At 37.0% G+C, this 17,513-nt stretch overlaps 1 protein-coding gene across 1 annotated transcript in view; it reads left to right on the top strand.

Annotated features, from left to right (window-relative positions):
- The first annotated feature begins 2,240 nt into the window (after nucleotides 1-2,240).
- LOC140679754 (meteorin-like protein) overlaps nucleotides 2,241-17,513 on the top strand; it is a 34,832-nt gene continuing 19,559 nt past the window's right edge. The window contains exon 1 of the mRNA XM_072915803.1: nucleotides 2,241-2,654. Coding sequence (XP_072771904.1) covers nucleotides 2,569-2,654 — 86 coding nt within the window. The 5' untranslated portion in view covers nucleotides 2,241-2,568. The remainder of the gene's footprint in view (nucleotides 2,655-17,513) is intronic.

The raw sequence follows: 17,513 nt of genomic DNA, 5'->3' as shown, positions 1-17,513 counted from the left end.
AAACTCATTATATTTGCGTATAACGAGATTAAGGACTCCAACGTAAGGTGCGGTAGTGGAAACAAAATAAGAAAAAAAATAAATCACATAAGTAATAAAGATAAAAAAGAAGAATTGAAATAAACAGACTACTATCCAATAAAAACTATAAGCAATCCTGTACAATATACAAAACAATATACAAAAAAACTGTACAATATACAGAACAAAACAAGAGTACTGGAGTAATAAAGTAATGAGTTTAGTATTATATAGTATATATGGGGCAGCACGGTGGAACAGGGGTTAGTGCAGGTGCCTCACAATACGAAGGTCCTGAGTAGTCCTGGGTTCGATCCCACGCTCTGGATCTTTCTGTGTGGAGTTTGCATGTTCTCCTCTCCGGCTTCCTCCCACCTCCAAAGACATGCACCTGGGCATAGGCCCCGCCCACCTCCAAAGACATGCACCTGGGGATAGGTTGATTGGCAACACTAAATTGGCCCTAGTGTGTGAATGTGAGTGTGAATGTTGTCTGTCTATCTGTGTTGGCCCTGTGATGAGGTGGCAACTTGTCCAGGGTGTACCCCGCCTTCCGCCCGAATGCAGCTGAGATAGGCTCCATGACCCCGAAAGGGACAAGCGGTAGAAAATGGATGGATGGATAGTCATAAATTCCAGTCAATGACTTTAAACAGTGTAGTGACAATCAAAACAAGAGTTTTATCATGTTTTAGAAAATTATTGATATTTATATTTTACTCTTCCTGGGAAAGCTGCTCATTTGTTCATTTAGCATCAATATTATCAAACATGCAGTATCTACCACAAGAAAAAGAGCCTTTATGAGTCGTACATCCAGGCCCGGCCCTAACCAATCTGGCGCCCTAGGCAAGATTTTAGGTGGCGCCCCCCCACATCGGCAGTGAAGTGTATATACTCACAAGAACCCGAATAGCTTTGTCTTTGACCTTTTTTTTTTTACTTACAACTATACCTAATATATAAAGGGGTGGAAAAGTGACTATTACCTGCAGGGCAAACATTAGCTAACCAGAAGGCAATAACAATGTAAACAAAAAACACCTGCTTAAAAGATCTAATACAAACATTTATATGCACGTACAACACTTAGAACTTTTAGCATATCAGTATGTGGAATTAAATTATGGAATGGATTATGTAAAGAAGTTAAAAATTGTACTGATATGATCCAGTTTAAGAGGTTGTTCAAAATAATAGTGCTTACAGAGTACAAAGAAGAAGAATTATGAGAAATACTTTCAACCTTATTGAAAATAAGATATTCTTCATCTCAGTATGTTAATAATGACTGAATTAATTAATTAATTACATATTACAAAACTGTTGTATACTAATTCATAGATGTTATTTTATTATATAAAAAGGTCAGTAAATGATTCTATATATTTGTAAACGCTTTGAAGTGGGAAAGGGGTAGGATTAAATAAGCTTTGCTTCTTCCTACTCCTTTTCGGGCATGATGTCAAATGAAATGATATGAAATTGTGTGATGTATTATGATGTAAGTGTGTTCATGTTCCAAATAAACTAAAAAAAAAGAAAGAAATGTCCCTGAGGAATGTAAGGTGGGAGTACTGTAATTACCTAACGTTACATTATTATTTTCCATAACAATTTAGCCCCCTCCACAATATTAACCCGACGTTAAAACAGAACTAGCTATTTATTGATTAGCAATTGCCGACTCATGTAACATTAGCTTAATGCTAAAAAGCCAGGCTACTATCACATTCTGTAACAGACAAATAATTTCATGTAGGCTAACGTTACCTACCTGCTACCTCTGTCTTTTCTCGTTTCTCCTCCTCTTCTTTTCTCTTTTTTCTTCCCTGGGCACCTGACAGTTTTGGCATCTTGTGTTGATTTTTTGATGTGGTGACGTCCAAAAAGAGTCATGATACAGGAAGGGAGGGGGGGGGGGGCGTAATGTTGTAACAAATAATATTTCTATTAAATAGGCTTTACTTTGCATTTTAATTAACGTGTGATTATTTTTTGTATTTAGAAATAATAGTACCAACTTTTTTTTTCTTTTCTTTTTTTTCTCCAACATTTGTGGCACTGGCGTGGCGCCCCCTGATGGACGGCGCCCTTAGCATTTGCCTATACGGCCTATGCCAGGGGCCGGCCCTGATCTACCACAAGAAAAAGAGCCTTTATGAGTCGTACATCCTATCCATCCATCCATGTTTTACTGCTGGCGTTTCCTAAAAAGAATAAGGCTGGAGGGAGCTTCAATATCCGAGCAGAGGCGAGATCACTTGAACGCGTCACGACTTGACGAACAGCGGTGGGCGGGGCGTGACGTGACGTTTACGGACTGGTGGACAGCGTCGAAACTCTCAGCTCATTTCATCGAGGGCTTGTTGTCGAAGGGACGGAGTCTACGGAGAAAGTTGGGAGATTTCACGCAACCATACCAGGCTCGGGGAACGTTTGGAAGAAGAGTGAACCGAGTGGACAAAAGTCGGAGTCCGTGGGAAAGGAAATGTGTCGACGGTGGCGGACTTGAAAGCCACTTTGAGGCGCGAAGGGGAGACAAACATGCGAGCCTCCTTGCTGCTGCTGCTTGGACTGTGGAGGACTTGTGTGGGCCAGTACTCCAGCGACCAGTGCAGCTGGAAGGGCAGGTAAGCAAAAACTACGTCTCTTCTTTTTACTAAACTTCTGTTACTTCATATTCAAAGTAGAAAATACACCAATAATACGTGTTGTAAATAAGGGAGTGAGTTACAAATCATGCATAAATGGCTATTTTGTCAACAGGACTACGATAATTACGTGTTTTCCATTCAGTTCACTATTCAAGTTTACAAATATGTTTTGTTACATAGTGAAAATAAAGCTGTTTATAAAAGGTATATATGATTCGATAGGCTCCAGCACCCCCCGCAACCCCAAAAGGGACAAGCGGTAGGAAATGGATGGATGGATGTATGATTCATAGGTTGTTAACTTTAATAACTATTCAATGCCACGAATATAAGTTGGAATTTTACTCAATAACTGTCAAAATTTTACAAGAAAAACTGAGCATTTGTGCAATATTATGATGAAAGTTGGAATTTTACTCAATAACAGTCGCGATTTTAAAGAAAAGCTGACAATTTTGGCAATTTTATGAAAATAGTCGTCATTTTACTCCACAAAAGTCACCATTTCATAAGAAAACTTTAAAATGTTGGCAGTATTATAATAAAAGTCGTCATTTTACTCAACACAAGTCAATATTTTACAAGAAAAACTGAACATTCGTGCAATATTATGATCAAAGTTGGAATTTTACTTAAAAACAGTCGCAATCTTACAAGAAAAGTCCACAATTTTGACAATTTTATGAAATGAGTCGTAATTTTACTCCACAAAAGTCACAACTTTATAAGAAAACTTTAAAATGTTGGCAGAATTATAATAAAAGTCGTCATTTTACTCATCACAAGTCAACATTTTAAAAGAAAAACTGAACATTTGTGCAATGTTATGATAAAAGTTGGAATTTTACTCAATAACAGTCGCAATTTTACAAGAAAAGCTTACAATTTTGGCAATTTTGATAATAATAATAATAATAGATTTTATTTGTAAAAAGCACTTTAAATTGAGTAAACAACCTCAGAGTGCTACAGTGTATTAAAAATTATTTTTTTTAAATAAAAAAGTAATAAAAAAAATAAAAAAACTAGAACAGCCAAATAGCTAGAACTAGTATGCATACATCTAAAAAAAGGCTTTTTTTAAAAAGGAGGGTTTTTAAGCCTTTTTTAAAAGCATCCACAGTCTGTGGTGCCCTCAGGTGGTCAGGGAGAGCGTTCCACAGGCTGGGATCGGTAGAGCAGAAAGCCCGGTTTCCCATTGTTCGTAGCTTTGTCCTCGGAGGTTGGAGGAGGTTAGCTTGTCCGGAGTGGACGTGTCGTGTGGAGGATTCTATGAAAAGAGTCGTAATTTTACTCCACAAAAGTCACAACTTTATAAGAAAACTTAAAAATGTTGGCAGTATTGTAAAAAAAGTTGTCATTTTACTCAATGCAAGTCAACATTTTACAAGAAAAACTGAACATTTGTGCAATATTATGATAAAAGTTGGAATTTCACTCAATAACAGTCCCAATTTTACAAGAAAAGCTTACAATTTTGACAATTTTATGAAAAGAGTCGTAATTTTACTCCACAGAAGTCACAACTTTATAAGAAAACTTTAAAATGTTGGCAGTATTATAATAAAAGTCATCATTTTACTCATCACAAGTCAACATTTTAAAAGAAAAACTGAACATTTGTGCAATGTTATGATAAAAGTTGGAATTTTACTCAATAACAGTCGCAATTTTACAAGAAACGCTTACAATTTTGGCAATTTTGATAATAATAATAATAATATATTTTATTTGTAAAAAGCACTTTACATTGAGTAAACAACCTCAGAGTGCTACAGTGTAATAAAAAAGTAATAAAAAAATTAAAAAAACTAGAACAGCCAAATAGCTAGAACTAGTATGCATACATCTAAAAAAAGGCTTTTTTTAAAAAGGAGGGTTTTTAAGCCTTATTTAAAAGCATCCACAGTCTGTGGTGCCCTCAGGTGGTCAGGGAGAGCGTTCCACAGGCTGGGATCGGTGGAGCAGAAAGCCCGGTCTCCCATTGTTCGTAGCTTTGTCCTCGGAGGTTGGAGGAGGTTAGCCTGTCCGGAGTGGACGTGTCGTGTGGAGGATTTGGAGGATTTTATGAAAAGAGTCGTAATTTTACTCCACAAAAGTCACAACTTTATAAGAAAACTTAAACATTTTGGCAGTATTGTAAAAAAAAGTTGTCATTTTACTCAATGCAAGTCAAAATTTTACAAGAAAAACTGAACATTTGTTCAATATTCTGATAAAAGTTGGAATTTCACTCAATAACAGTCGCAATTTTACAAGAAAAGCTTACAATTTTGGCAATTTTATGAAAAGAGTCGTAATTTTACGCCACAAAAGTCACAACTTTATAAGAAAACTTAAACATTTTGGCAGTATTGTAAAAAAAGTTGTCATTTTACTCAACACAAGTCAACATTTTACAAGAAAAACTGAACATTTGTGCAATATTATGATAAAAGTTGGAATTTCACTCAATAACAGTCGCAATTTTCCAAGAAAAGCTTACAATTTTGGCAATTTTATGAAAAGAGTCGTAATTTTACTCCACAAAAGTCATAACTGTATAAGAAAACTTTAAAATGTTGGCAGTATTATAATAAAAGCCATCATTTTACTCAACACAAGTCCAAATTTTACAAGAAAAACTGAACATTTGTGCAATATTATGATAAAAGTTGGAATTTTACTCAATAACAGTCGCAATTTTACAAGAAAAGCTTACAGTTTTGGCAATTTTATGAAAAGAGTCGTAATTTTACGCCACAAAAGTCACAACTTTATAAGAAAACTTAAACATTTTGGCAGTATTGTAAAAAAAGTTGTCATTTTACTCAATGCAAGTCAAAATTTTACAAGAAAAACTGAACATTTTTGCAATATTATTATAAAAGTTGGAATTTCACTCAATAACAGTCGCAATTTTCCAAGAAAAGCTTACAATTTTGGCAATTTTATGAAAAGAGTCATAATTTTACTCCACAAAAGTCATAACTGTATAAGAAAACTTTAAAATGTTGGCAGTATTATAATAAAAGTCATCATTTTACTCATCACAAGTCAACATTTTAAAAGAAAAACTGAACATTTGTGCAATATTATGATAAAAGTTGTAATTTTACTCAATAACAGTCGCAATTTTACAAGAAAAGCTTACAATTTTGGCAATTTTATGAAAAGAGTCGTAATTTTACTCCACAAAAGTCATAACTGTATAAGAAAACTTTAAAATGTTGGCAGTATTATAATAAAAGCCATCATTTTACTCAACACAAGTCCAAATTTTACAAGAAAAACTGAACATTTGTGCAATATTATGATAAAAGTTGGAATTTTACTCAATAACAGTCGCAATTTTACAAGAAAAGCTTAGAGTTTTGGCAATTTAATGAAAAGAGTCGTAATTTTACTCCAAAAAAGTCACAACTTTATAAGAAAACTTTAAAATGTTGGCAATATTATAGTAACAATAATCAGAATTTTACTTGGCAAAATGATGACAATATTTTCCAAGAAGAACAAAAAAATTGGCAATATTGTGATAAATGTCAAAATTCTATATGACAAATGTCACCATTTTGCATTAAAAAGTAATAATTAAACATATAAAAGTAATAATTTTACAAGAAAATATTGCAATGCTACAGAAACAGAAAGAATATGAGAAATTGTTCCCAATTTTGTACGAAAATAGTCGACACATTGTGAGAAAATGTGGGCGGGGGGCTTGAATTTTATTTGCATTTTAATATTTCCAGCTTTGCAATGTCGCCAATTGATGCTGATTATAGTGACTGTTTTTTAGCAAGTGTGGTTTGGTTGAAAGTAGGGCTGCAGCTAACGATTATTTTTCTATCGATTAATCTATAGATTTTTTTTTATTTTTTTTTCGATTAATCGGTTAATCTATAGATTTTTTTTTCCCGATTAATCTATAGATTATTTTTCCTTTTACCGATTTTTTTTTTAATTTAAAATGAAGAGGAAAAAATAAATGTAGGCCAGTTTTTTCAAAAGGCATGGCTTTTATTTACAAAAAAAGAAGTATGGCCACTCAGTCAACATTGACAACAACATGACAAAATATTCTGTAACAATGTAAACATTTAAAACTTTTAACATTTAACAAAATTAAAAGTAGCTTATTTGCTTTTTAATGTGCAAATATAAAAGTAAACATCCAGTGCAAATCTTAATATTCTGGAATAGTATAAGCATTTCAAAAGTAAAAGTATTGCTTATTTTGCTTTAAAATGTGCAAAAATAAAGATAAACATCCAATACAAAAAAGTGCAAAACGGAAATATTCTGTAACAAGTGTAAACATTTCAACAAAAGTAAAAGTATTGCTTATTTGCTAAAATGTGCAAAAATAAAGCTAAACATCCAATACAAAAAAGTGTACAGTGTAAACATTTCAACAAAAGTAAAAGTATTGCTTATTTTGCTTAATAACACAACAATGATAGTATGATTAAAGTGAAAGTTAATTGTTGGTTTGTACATAGTATATGTAACTGTTAATGTTGTAAAAGGTATTTGCACAACTAATTAACGTTAGCGTTTGTGACACGTCTTGTGCCGTGGGGTTCTTTCAGGACCGACAGACTGAACGCCAGACGGCTTTTCCAGGTTTACAATCTTTTAATTTTACACAAAGTCTTTTCTCTTCCAACTGCGCGGATCGCGCACCTGGGCACGATTGCGGCGTCGCTCCCGGCGCGCCCCGCCTTGCCGCTCGCTCGCCGCCGCCGCCTCTCCACAGCGTTAAAGAGGAGCGCGTCTTTGTAAACACTGAACAGGCACGCCAAACGCGCCTCTCAGAGCGAAACGGTGCTTTAGTTTATGAATTTACAACGCAGATACAAATGACACATTCATGTTTTTGTGTAATAATGACAACGTATACGCACGCGGACGATTGACTTGTTGATGGTGATGGCAAGAACGCTGTCGGGGGTTTTCTTTTCAAATGTTCGTTCATAGCCGTTGTGCTGCTATGATAGGCCATTTCCGCTCGACACAGTGTGCATACAACAACATTATTAGGCCGTTTATTGAAATACTCCCACACTTTTGACGACTTTTGGCGTGCTTTTTTCCCCTCGCTCGCATCGTCTGCTTTGCGCTCCGCCATGACAGTAAAGTAGAGTGACGCAAATATGCGACGCGCCGACGCACAAAAACGGCGTCGACGTATTTACGTAACCGATGACGTCGACTACGTCGACGCGTCGTTTCAGCCTTAGTTGAAAGGGGTGAAGGGCTTGCTTTTATCAACGTGGGAGATGCATGCTAGTGATTAGAATCCAGATGATGCGCTAGGAAAAATCCGCATGGGGTAAAAAAAAAAGGAAGGTCTGTAATCATAAGTTGTATGAAAGCAGCCTCATGTCTCTTTGTGATGAAAGCTGGAGCCAAGCATCTGCTGAAACGTCTCGGCTTTCCAGGCTACAGTGTTTTTTTCCCCTTTGTCAGGAGGGGCACATCTTTGAGCTGTGCACCAATAATCTGCTGTTCATTAGTGGGCCTGCTCACTAAGCTCTAATTGCATGCAGAAAAGATGGAAGTTGGAAGCGGCTTGAGTTAATTAGAGGCACACCGAGCAGCGCCGCACATGCTCCACATGTCCTCGGCTTTTTAAGGTCCATTTCAATCAGAGCATCTCATTTTCAGGAAACAGGGCGTTTCTCCATCTGCAGTCAAACCGCCAGCTTGGCACGCTCCCGGGCCCACGATGGCTTCCTGCCTCTGGCCTCTCCGCCGCAGAATGACTGACGGACCACTTTTTTTTTTTCTCTTCTTTCCTTTTGAGACCCCGAGCTGGCCTTAAATCCGAGAGGCGGTCGCTTGGTCTCGCTGGCGCCAGAGTCCGAGGTGCTGCCCGGAAAAGCCTCCTTCGCAAGTCTTTGGTGGCTTGAAAGCGAGTGGAGGTTGGGTGCGTGACCAGCATTTGCACTCGCACGCTGCAGCCACAGTTACTTGTCTGCTCCAAGGCCGTCTATTCATGCACTTTCTGCCTACAAAGTCCTCCAAAGGCAGCCTGCCAGCGGTGCGCTTGGCCACTGCACCACAGGGGGGGGGGGGGGGGGGGGGGGCTGCGATCATTTATGCCCCTTTTCCACTGAGCAAGTACCCAAACCTAGGTGATTTTGGACTGGCAGGACTTGAGCCAAAGCTGGGAAAGAAATTGTGCTAAAGAGACCCCGAAATGTGGTAAACTGCTTTGTCCTTTGACTGGTCTGGATATGGAACTCACTTTCCAGCAAGCATTACAATACCATAGGGTATGCATTTTTCTGCATTTCCACTGTAAATGGTCCCAAACATTTTACCGCAGTAGTATGTTACGATTCACCTCGTCTTTGATGACTCATTTTAACTTTAAAGTGCGAAATGCTGGCCCCACTATGGACTGGACTCTCACTATTATGTTGGATCCACTATGGACTGGACTCTCACTATTATGTTAGATCCACTATGGACTGGACTCTCACTATTATGTTAGATCCACTATGGACTGGACTCTCACTATTATGTTAGATCCACTATGGACTGGACTCTCACTATTATGCTAGATCCACTATGGACTGGACTCTCACTATTATGTTTGATCCACTATGGACTGGACTTTCACTATTATGTTAGATCCACTATGGACTGGACTCTCACTATTATGTTAGATCCACTATGGACTGGACTCTCACTATTATGTTAGATCCACTATGGACTGGACTCTCACACTATTATGTTAGATCCACTATGGACTGGACTCTCACTATTATGTTAGATCCACTATGGACTGGACTCTCCCTATTATGTTAGATCCACTATGGACTGGACTCTCACACTATTATGTTAGATCCGCTATGGACAGGACTCTCACTATTATGTTAGATCCTCTATGGACTGGACTCTCACTATTATATTAGATCCACTATGGACTGGACTCTCACTATTATGTTAGATCCACTATGGACTGGACTCTCACTATTATGTTGGATCCACTATGGACTGGACTCTCACTATTATGTTAGATCCACTATGGACTGGACTCTCACTATTATGTTAGATCCGCTATGGACAGGACTCTCACTATTATGTTAGATCCTCTATGGACTGGACTCTCACTATTATGTTAGATCCACTATGGACTGGACTCTCACTATTATGTTAGATCCACTATGGACTGGACTCTCACACTATTATGTTAGATCCGCTATGGACAGGACTCTCACTATTATGTTAGATCCACTATGGACTGGACTCTCACTATTATATTAGATCCACTATGGACTGGACTCTCACACTATTATGTTAGATCTACTATGGACTGGACTCTCACACGATTATGTTAGATCCGCTATGGACGGGACTCTCACTATTATGTTAGATCCTCTATGGACTGGACTCTCACTATTGTGTTAGATCCACTATGGACTGGACTCTCACACTATTATGTTAGATCCACTATGGACTGGACCCTCACACTATTATGTTAGATCCACTATGGACAGGACTCTCACTATTATGTTAGATCCTCTATGGACTGGACTCTCACTATTATGTTAGATCCACTATGGACTGGACTCTCACTATTATGTTAGATCCACTACGGACTGGACTCTCACACTATTATGTTAGATCCGCTACGGACAGGACTCTCACTATTATGTTAGATCCTCTATGGACTGGACTCTCACTATTATATTAGATCCACTATGGACTGGACTCTCACACTATTATGTTAGATCCACTATGGACTGGACTCTCACACTATTATGTTAGATCCGCTATGGACAGGACTCTCACTATTATGTTAGATCCTCTATGGACTGGACTCTCACTATTATGTTAGATCCACTATGGACTGGACTCTCACTATTATGTTAGATCCACTATGGACTGGACTCTCACTATTATGTTAGATCCACTATGGACTGGACTCTCACTATTATGCTAGATCCACTATGGACTGGACTCTCACTATTATGTTTGATCCACTATGGACTGGACTTTCACTATTATGTTAGATCCACTATGGACTAGACTCTCACACTATTATGTTAGATCCACTATGGACTGGACTCTCACTATTATGCTAGATCCACTATGGACTGGACTCTCACTATTGTGTTGGATCCACTATGGACTGGACTCTCACTATTATGCTAGATCCACTATGGACTGGACTCTCACTATTATATTAGATCCACTATGGACTGGACTCTCACTATTGTGTTGGATCCGTTATGGACTGGACTCTCACTATTATGCTAGATCCACTATGGACTGGACTCTCACTATTATGTTAGATCCACTATGGACTGGACTCTCACTATTATGTTAGATCCACTATGGACTGGACTCTCACTATTATGCTAGATCCACTATGGACTGGACTCTCACTATTATGTTTGATCCACTATGGACTGGACTTTCACTATTATGTTAGATCCACTATGGACTAGACTCTCACACTATTATGTTAGATCCACTATGGACTGGACTCTCACTATTATGCTAGATCCACTATGGACTGGACTCTCACTATTGTGTTGGATCCACTATGGACTGGACTCTCACTATTATGCTAGATCCACTATGGACTGGACTCTCACTATTATATTAGATCCACTATGGACTGGACTCTCACTATTGTGTTGGATCCACTATGGACTGGACTCTCACTATTATGCTAGATCCACTATGGACTGGACTCTCACACTATTATGTTAGATCCACTATGGACTGGACTCTCTCACTATTATGTTAGATCCACTATGGACTGGACTCTCACAATATTATGTTAGATCCACTATGGACTGGACTCTCACTATTATGTAAGATCCACTATGGACTGGACTCTCACAATATTATGTTAGATCCACTATGGACTAGACTTTCACAATATTATGTCAGACCCACTCGACATCCATTGCATCCGGTCTCCCCGAGAGGGGGGGGTCACCCACATCTGCGGTCCTCTCCAAGGTTTCTCATAGTCATTCACATCGACATCCCACTGGTTTGTGAGTTTTTCCTTGCCCTTATGTGGGCTCTGTACCGCGAATGTCGTTGTGGCTTGTGCAGCCCTTTGAGACACTTGTGATTTAGGGCTATATAAATAAACATTGATTGATTGACATTGATTGATTGATTGATTGATTGATTGATTGATTGAAATGTATGCCTGATCACAATATACTAAAGTTCAAGTTAAAGTAGCAATGATTGTCACACACACACACTAGGTGTGGTGAAATGTGTCCTCTGCATTTGACCCCTTGTTCCACCCCCTGGGAGGTGAGGGGAGCAGTGAGCAGCAGCGGTGGCCGCGCCCGGGAATCATTTTTGGCGATTTAACCCCCAATTCCAACCCTTGATGCTGAGTGCCAAGCAGGGAGGTAATAGCTCCCATTTTTATAGTCTTTGGTATGACCCGGCCGGGTTGTACTAGGGTTGTACGGTATACCGGTGCTAGTATAGTACCGCGATACTAATGAATCATGTTCGGTACTATACCGCCTCTAAAAAGTAACATTTTTACAGCCTCTCCTTTATAATTTTGACAAAATAATCAAATGGAAAATGACACAATACGTTACTGCATACGTCAGCAGACTAATCAGGAGCATTTGTTTTCTTACTTACTAATAAAAGCCAAGTTGTCTTTTATGTTCACTATTTTATTTAAGGACTAAATTGAAAAATATGTTTAATGTACCGTAACATTTTTTGTTAAAATAAAGCCAATAATGCCATTTTTTTGTGGTCCCCTTTATTTAGAAAAGTATCGAAATACATTTTGGTACCGGTACCAAAATATTGGTATCAGGACAACACTACAATATACCATCCGAACTGTTCCATGGTGAACTGAAGTAAACAATACATCCATCCCTCCATTTACTACCGCTTGTCCCTTCTGGGGTCGCGGGGGGTCCTGGAGCCTATCCCAGCTGCACAGGGACAGAAGGCGGAGTACACATTACAACTCTGCTTTAATCCAACAGTTTGTTTACCACTGTAAAGAGTCCCAAATAGGGATGTGATAATATAAAAAAAATCATGGTTATCATTATTATCGTGGTATTGTTGAATGTGCTGAAAATGTACTTATTTCTACACACACTGAAATGTAAGAGAGCACAGCTTGTAGGATCAGTGGACATAAATGGATGCCTTACTCAGACAGAAATGTGTTCATATAAGTTTAGATTGTGGTATGTCGTGTCTTAATTGGGAAAGTGTCATGTCTGTGTAATCATGTTTTGTTTTGTTTAGTTATTGGACTCTTTAGTTTCTGGCTGTTCACTCCCTTGTCTTGTTTCCATGGTTACCCATTAGTTTCACCTGTTCCACGTTTGGACTCATTGTGCACTCTTGTTTGTCACCATTGCAACCCATTAGTTTTCACCTGCCCTCACGACTCACGCACCTGTCTTTAATCATGTCACTATTATTTCAACCCATTGTTGCCAGGAAGTCTCCCTGGCGACATCATATCTGTTAACCTCTGTGCACTTCATAGTCCATGCCAAGTAAGTTTTTTTTTTTGTTTATTAATGCCACAGTTAGTGTTTTTGTTTAAATGTTCACAGTTTTTGCCCACGTGCAAGTCTTTTTGTTTCGTTAGTCAAGTTTGTACATCCGCTAGTGATGGGTCCGGCAACACCGGCTCATAGAGCAAAACCCTGTGTCGGTGCGCGTACCGCTTTTAGAAAGTCACGTGACCGATCATGAGCTGTTTTGGTCACGTGACCGATACGCCAACTGTGTCGCACTGACGCCTCCTCTGTGCCCTGTGAGCGGCTCTTTTCTACAGCCGGAGAAATAATAACTAAGAAGAGAAATCGTCTAAAATGTAATACGTCGGAAAAACTTTTCTTTTTTTTTTTTTTTTATAAAAATGTGTAAAAAAAATAAAATAAAAAAAATTCCCAGTCCACAATCATCCACAACACGTTCTCTTAGATTTCCATGTTATGATACATGTTCACATTATTTATTGACTGTATCTAAAAAAGATACAAATATATTTTTATTTAAATGAAGATATGAAATAATCCTAAATGAAATACAATGACTTGGTTTATATTATTGTATATACTAGGGCAGGGGTCACCAACGCGGTGCCCGCGGTCACCAGGTAGCCCGTAAGGACCAGATCAGTCGCCCGCTGGCCTGTTCTAAAAATAGCTCAAAGAGCAGCACTTACCAGTGAGCTGCCTCTATTTTTTAAATGTCATTTATTTATTAGCAAGCTGGTCTCGCTTTGCTCGACATTTTTAATTTTAAAAGAGACAAAACTCAAATAGAATTTGAAAATCCATGAAAATATTTTAAAGACTTGGTCTTCACTTGGAATAAGCGGTAGAAAATGGATGGATGGATGGGTCTTCACTTGTTTAAATAAATTCATTTATTGTTTTTACTTTGCTTCTTATTACTTTTAGAAATACAATTTTAGAGAAAAAATACAACCTTAAAAATGATTTTAGGATTTTTAAACACATATACCTTTTTACCTTTTAAATTTCTTCCTCTTCTTTCCTGACAATTTAAATCAATGTTCAAGTAAATTTATTTTTTTTTCATTGTAAAGAATAATAAATATTTTAGCTTCTGTTTTTTCGACGAAGAATATTTGTGAACTATTTCTTCAAACTTACTATGATTAAAATTCAAAAATATTATTCTGGCAAATCTTAGAAAATCTGTAGAATCAAATTTAAATCTTATTTCAAAGTATTTTGAATTTCTTTTTAAATTTTTGTTCTGGAAAATCTAGAAGAAATACTGATTTGTCTTTGTTAGAAATATAGCTTGGTCCAATTTGTTAAATATTCTAACAAAGTGCAGATTGGATTTTAACCAATTTAAAACATGTCATCAAAATTCTAAAATTTATCTTAATCAGGAAAAATGACTAATGATGTTCCATAAATTATTTTTTTAATTTTTTCAAAAAGATTCAAATTAGCTAGTTTTTCTCTTCTTTTTGTCGGTTGAATTTTGAATTTTAAAGAGTCGAAATTAAAGATAAACTATGTTTCAAAATTTGATTTGATTTTTTTTCGTGTTTTCTCCTCTTTTAAACCGTTCAATTAAGTGTTTTTTTCATCATTTATTCTCTAGAAAAAACCTTCCGTAAAAGGAAAAAAAAAAGTACAACGGAATGACAGACAGAAATACCCATTTTTTTTATATATATAAATGTATTTATTTAGCTATTCTTGTTTAAATCACACTTACGTGTAACTTACAAATGACAATATATTTATTTATTTAAGTGTGTATCAAACTGGTAGCCCTTCGCATTAATCAGTACCCAAGAAGTAGTTTTTGGTTTCAAAAAGGTTGGTGACCCCTGTACTAGGGCATCAAATCAGTGTCAGTTGAGTCGGTCCATAGGTTGCCTGTAGGGATTTTTAATGTCCAGCAGATGTCAGTATTTAGTGACACAGTATCGACACAGTATCAATACAGTTTTGCAATGTGTCGAAACGCTTCATGACGCCTCATCAACCCATCACTAACATCCGCCTTGAGCGCGCTTTTTGTTCCTTTGAGTGTTATAAATAAATATGTATTTACCTTCACGCCATGACCAGTCCAGCTTTACTTGCATCTCGGGAAAACAAACACACCATAGTCCTCGTCTTGACAGATTTCGCCAGCACGACGAATTGAAAACAATGAACTTAAATACTACCGACATGATTAACGAAAACAGGTGCGTGACTCAAAACGTGAAACAGGTGCGTGACGTGACAGGTGAGAACTAATGGGTTGCTATGGTGACAGAACAAAAAGTGCACAAAAAGTCCAAAAACAAAACCGAACATGACTAAAACAAAACATGATCACACAGACATGACAGAAAGACGTTAATGCCTCTTGTTTTCATCTTAGCATTTTACGCCAGCAACTTTCAGTCCCCGAGTTTATCAAAGCGCAGTTATCAATCACGGTTTTTTCAAACATTTTACTTTAAAACGGTAATACTAACCGTGGGGAGTTTATGGTGGGAATGACAACCAGTGAGGACACCGAGGTCATGTCCTCTGTATTTTTTATAAGTGACAAAAAGAAGATGATATAACTGACTGCTGTACAACATCATGTGGTAGATCAGCATTTGGTCATGCACAGCCCGCTACAACTCCAACAACGTAACGTAACAAAGTCCACTTTTTCTTTAGAGATCATCCGATCAGAAATGTGCTGTCAACATAACATTAAATAACTAATGTTGCTTTCACCTGAATGAAATTCTGTGGGTATAATCACCTTGTCGTGTCAGTCATCAAAATGTAAATTATTGAATGACAAGGTGCTTCATATCAAAAATGACCCAGAACTTATTCCTTTTTCCACGTCATGCTCTGTCACTGACTAGAAGACATATTCCGCATTACTTCCGGTGGCTCGGTGGCAGGTGTCATTACTGCTTGCTTTACAAAGCAGAAGGTCTTGGGTTGTTTCTATTTTGAAGAGTCACATACTTTTCCCGTTTTCAGTATCTTTTTGTATTGGGCTACCTTTTTATGACCGTAAGTTTTGCTTCTTTCTCAGCAGCTCACAGTGTACGATGTTGCATTTGTCCACGTTTAATTATTAGCATGTCAAACTATTCTGTGGTGTGCCTGTATGTTATGTCTGCAGTTCCACTATCCTACCTATGAAAAAACAAACATAAGTTTACCGACCAGAACTGTATTGTGGAACTGCACACTGCAAAAAGTCAGTGTTCAAAAACAAGGGGGGAAAATACAAAAATGAGGGGTAATTATCTGCCAATAGAACAAGAAAATTTGGCTTGTCAAGACTTTTCAAAACAAGTAAAATTAGCTAATCTCAATGAACCCCCAAATAGCTTATAATAAGTATATTTTCACTAATAACAAGTGCACTTTTCTTGATAGAAAAAACAAATATGAGACCTTTTCACTCAATATGTTGAAAAATATTCTTAAATGAAGTAAATGCTAGTGCCATTATCTTGACATAATGATAATAATATTAAGTTCTTGAAACCAGCAAACTTACACTAAAAACTAGTAAATTTTTCTTAATGGAAAGGCAAAAAGGCAACGCTCAGGCAAATTATATTGTCTAAAAATGCATTTTCCCATCGATAACATGACATCATCGCGCCAAGCGCATGCTCTTTCAGTCAATTAGTGCACAAATAATATATATATATATATATATATATATATATATATATATATATATATATATATATATATATATATATATATATATATATATATATATATATATATATATATATATATATATATATATATAGGGCTGCAACTAACAACTAATTTGATAATCGATTAATCTGTCGATTATTACTTTGATTAATAATCGGATAAAAGAGACAAACTACATTCCTATCCTTTCCAGTATTTTATTGAAATAAAAACAGCATACTGGCACCATACTTATTTTGATTATTGTTTCTCAGCTGTTTGTAAATGTTGCAGTTTATAAATAAAGGTTAAAAAAATAATAATAAAAAAGTAGCCTCTGCGCATGCGCATAGCATAGATCCAACGAATCGATGACTAAATTAATTGCCAACTATTTTTATAATCGATTTTAATCGATTAGTTGTTGCAGCCCTAATATATATGTGTGTGTGTGTGTGTGTGTGTGTGTGTGTGTGTGTGTGTGTGTGTGTGTGTGTGTGTGTGTGTGTGTGTGTGTGTGTGTGTGTGTGTGTGTGTGTGTGTGTGTGTGTGTGTGTGTGTGTGTGTATATATATATACAGGTAAAAGCCAGTAAATTAGAATATTTTGAAAAACTTGATTTATTTCAGTAATTGCATTGAAAAGGTGTAAC

The sequence above is a fragment of the Nerophis lumbriciformis genome, linkage group LG22 (genome assembly GCF_033978685.3).
Source record: "Nerophis lumbriciformis linkage group LG22, RoL_Nlum_v2.1, whole genome shotgun sequence".
Classification (NCBI taxonomy): Eukaryota; Metazoa; Chordata; class Actinopteri; order Syngnathiformes; family Syngnathidae; genus Nerophis; species Nerophis lumbriciformis.
Note: the sequence above shows the minus strand (reverse complement) of the source record. Positions and strands in the feature narration are given on the sequence as shown.